Consider the following 3,650-nt stretch of genomic DNA (forward strand, 5'->3'; position numbering starts at 1 on the left):
GAGGGCTCACCTAACTTCTGTGAGCCGAACCTGGTAACGGACTCGTTCGGCACACGTGACCGCATTGCTCAGTTGTGTAAAAAATGCGATAAATTGTAATAAGGGACTCTGGATAACGGCGCCAGAAATGTAAAATTAAGACACCCCAAATGGAGAGCCAACCCATCACAGGACACAATCACACACCCATTCACACACTAGGGACAATTTCAAGATGCCATTCGACCAAAATAGCATGTCTTTGCCAAAATAGCATGTCTTTGAACTGGTGGAGGAAACCAGAGAACACTGAATAAACCCGCAAAGCACAGGGAGAACATCCAAACTCCACACACACACACAAGTGAGCAGCAAACGTACCACATAACTAACTAGTATTGGTCAGGAGATTAGATCAGGTTATTAGTCCTTTGTAACAGCAGCTCTGACAGTAATACAGCTGCAAATCAGTTCTATATTAATGCACTTGTTGGAATACGTCAGGTTTCTATAGCAACAGTCGACAATATCCTTCAAAATATGTAAACCATAATGGTCAAAATAATAGTTTAATCCATGAGATCAGAACAAAAGAGGTATGTTCCTGAGAGATCCCATTTAAAAACCGGTCCTGAATGTTTGTGTTTGGATCGGATTCCCTTTACTCCACACGCCACCCTAGATCCTGGGGGCAGAGCTTTTTTTAGGAAAATATTTGTGACAGATGGAAATGGGAGTGGTTCAGGGAATTAATAAAAATCATTCAGATGTCTAACTCACCTACTTAACAGTTAGAGAGCGAAACTCTGGGGGGGGGGACTAATCGTACCTTATGCAGCTTTAATGCTCTTGTTATCGTTTCTATAGCAACAGTAGCAACAGACCCTTCAGAGAAACACTGAGAAAGTGTATCGTATAAATATACTGTTTGATATCCAGGATTTCATTTTTTCAGGAAGGAGGAGCGTTCTTGTTTTCATGCTAACCAACAAGTAGCTTGTTTTGTTGATGTTCAATCATTGTTAGTGTTGGTGATGTGCTGTTGCACATTGAGCCTGTTGGTGATGAGTTTCCTATAAGTTTTGTGCTTTAATACCATTTTTGGGCATTAAGTGAGGGTTAGAGCGAGAGAGAGAGAGAGAGAGAGAGAGAGAGAGAGAGAGAGAGACGTATATATTTTCCATTCATTAGTCTTGCTATACAGTGTGGGTGTGGAGGACGAGACAGTCCTCTGGACACACATGAAAGTACCATCGTTATTTCAGCGTCACGGCTAAAAGCCTGGTGTTGAGCTACAGGAGGAACGCTGTAGGATAAATGTTTGTTTTCTATAAGTAGTGGAGTGAGAGCGCTGGGTTAAAGTGTGGCTGAACCCACAGACGGGACTTTTTTTCTATCTGTTCCCACAAGACCCACACCATCACATCAACACCAACATGGAACACGGAGAGCCGGGCTTTTACCGAGCGCTACACATAAACAAATCCTGCTGTCGCTTATACATTGGCCTTAATGCAAACACACATCAGGAGCAGGGCCGTAAGCATGACGTGCTAATTGCTAATGGATTAAGGAACTTGTACACATAAGAGCTGTTCCTCTGAGTTGCTTTGAAGTTAGTACACATGTTCGGTTTTATCACATCTTTGGCTTTCTTATTTGTTTTTACGTCTGATTTAACGCATCATTAACTTTTATTTTGCCTTTTTACACTTAATGGAGTTCATTAGCCAGGACACACTGGTGTCTTTAGTCTTGAACTGAAGCTACGAGGCTAACAAGTCTTCTGAAGAAAGTATCTTTCCCCTAGTTTTCATTAATTAATTAATTAATTAATTTATTTATTTATTTGTTTGTTTTTAATTAAATTATTAATTTACTTATTTATTTTCACATTTTTTATTTTTATTTTTTTAATTTATTTCACGAGAATCCGATTTTTTATACATATATTTATCTAAAAAAGAAATAGAATTGGACACAAGCTAATTATATTGTTTGTTAACAGGAAAACTTCCAGAAATTTCCATGCACTAAACAGTATCTGGTTAACCTAGCTCATGTCCAGCTGATGACAATCATTCACATAAGACTGTGCTATAAAACTCTAAGCTCTGACACTAGCATTAATGACTTGATGTCATGGTTATGATGCGACTTAGCAAAGTGAGTTCTAATTAAAAAATTAAACAAAGGTGACCACAGGTTTCCCAAAGATACAAAGGCACTGGAAACATCAAGATGTTAAACAGAATGACTTAAGAACATTCTTATGAATAATGGTTATTACACTGTTATAACAGGGTTATGTAGCATTTCTCTGTCTCTTTGGTAAAGTAACATTCATGCATTATGCTTAGTTTTCTATAAATATTGTTGCTGATTTCTTGACATTATAACAAGAGGGTTATGTATGTTTTTCTGACCCTTGGGTAATGTAATTTCCTGTATATAACAGCTTATAACATTTCTATATCTATGTCATGTCATTACACTGTTATAACAGGGATATGTAGCGTTTCTCTGGGACTTAAGTTAAGTAAAATTCATACATGAATTCTTCTTATTAGTTTTTTATACTTATTCTTTGAATTTGATTCTTTGATTCCTTAGAGGAAAACATGTATGTTTTTCTGACCCTTAGGTAATGTAATTTCCTTTATATGACAGCCTATTACATCTCTATGAATATCTATGACTTGTCATGGTTCCATAATAACAAAGTTCAATATAATCAGTATATACACTAGCACTTGGTGGAAACCTCGAGCTAAATTACACTATGACATAACAATATTTTTAACCCTGATGGTCATTACACTGTTATAACAGGGTTATGTAGCATTTCTGTGTCACTTATTTCCTTTTCTTTTTAAGCTTTCTATAAATATTGTTGGCAATTCCTTGACATTATAACAAGAGGGTTATGTCTGTTTTTCTGACCCATGGGTAATGTAGTTTCCTGTATATGACAGCTTATAACATTTCTATGAATATCTCTGATATGTCATAATGACAAAATTCTTTATATCAGTGTATACACCAGCACTTGGTGGAAACTTCAAGTGGGAAAACACCATCACATCAAATTTCTAACCCTGATTATAACAGGGATATGTAGCATTTCTCTGTCACCTAAGTAAAGTAACATTCATAAATTATTTCTTCATATACATTTTCTATAAATATCTTTGGCAATCCCTTGACATTGTAACTGTTTTTCTGACCCTTAGGTAAAGTAAGGTTTACTGTATATGAGAGTTTATAACATTCCTATGAATATCTATGACATATCATGGTTCCATAATGACAAAGTTTTTTATACCAGTATATACACCAGCACTTGGTGGAAACTTCAAGTGGGAAAACACTATCACACAACAACATTTTTAACCCTGATGATCATTACACTGTTATAACAGGGATATGTAGCATTTCTCTGTCACTTAAGTAAAGTAACATTTATACATTATTTCTATTTTTAAGCTTTCTTTAAATATTTTTGGCAATTCCTTGACATTATAACAAGAGGGTTATATATGTTTTTCTGACCCTTAGGTAATGAATTTTCTGTGTATGACAGCTCATAACATTTCTATGAATATCTATAACATGTAGTGGCTCCATATTGACAAAGTTCTTTATATCAATAGATACACCAGCACTTGATG

General features: G+C 35.8%; 1 protein-coding gene across 1 annotated transcript in view; it reads left to right on the forward strand.

Annotated features, from left to right (window-relative positions):
• Nucleotides 1-1,060, forward strand: part of LOC131364178 (protein Wnt-3a-like) — a 1,265-nt gene extending 205 nt beyond the window's left edge. Inside the window, exon 1 of the mRNA XM_058407303.1 lies at nucleotides 1-1,060. This exon is cut by the window's left edge and continues 205 nt beyond it. Within this exon, the coding sequence (XP_058263286.1) occupies nucleotides 1-99 (99 nt within the window). The 3' untranslated portion in view covers nucleotides 100-1,060.
• Nucleotides 1,061-3,650: the final 2,590 nt, after the last annotated feature.

The sequence above is a fragment of the Hemibagrus wyckioides genome, linkage group LG13 (assembly GCF_019097595.1).
Source record: "Hemibagrus wyckioides isolate EC202008001 linkage group LG13, SWU_Hwy_1.0, whole genome shotgun sequence".
Lineage (NCBI taxonomy): Eukaryota > Metazoa > Chordata > Actinopteri > Siluriformes > Bagridae > Hemibagrus > Hemibagrus wyckioides.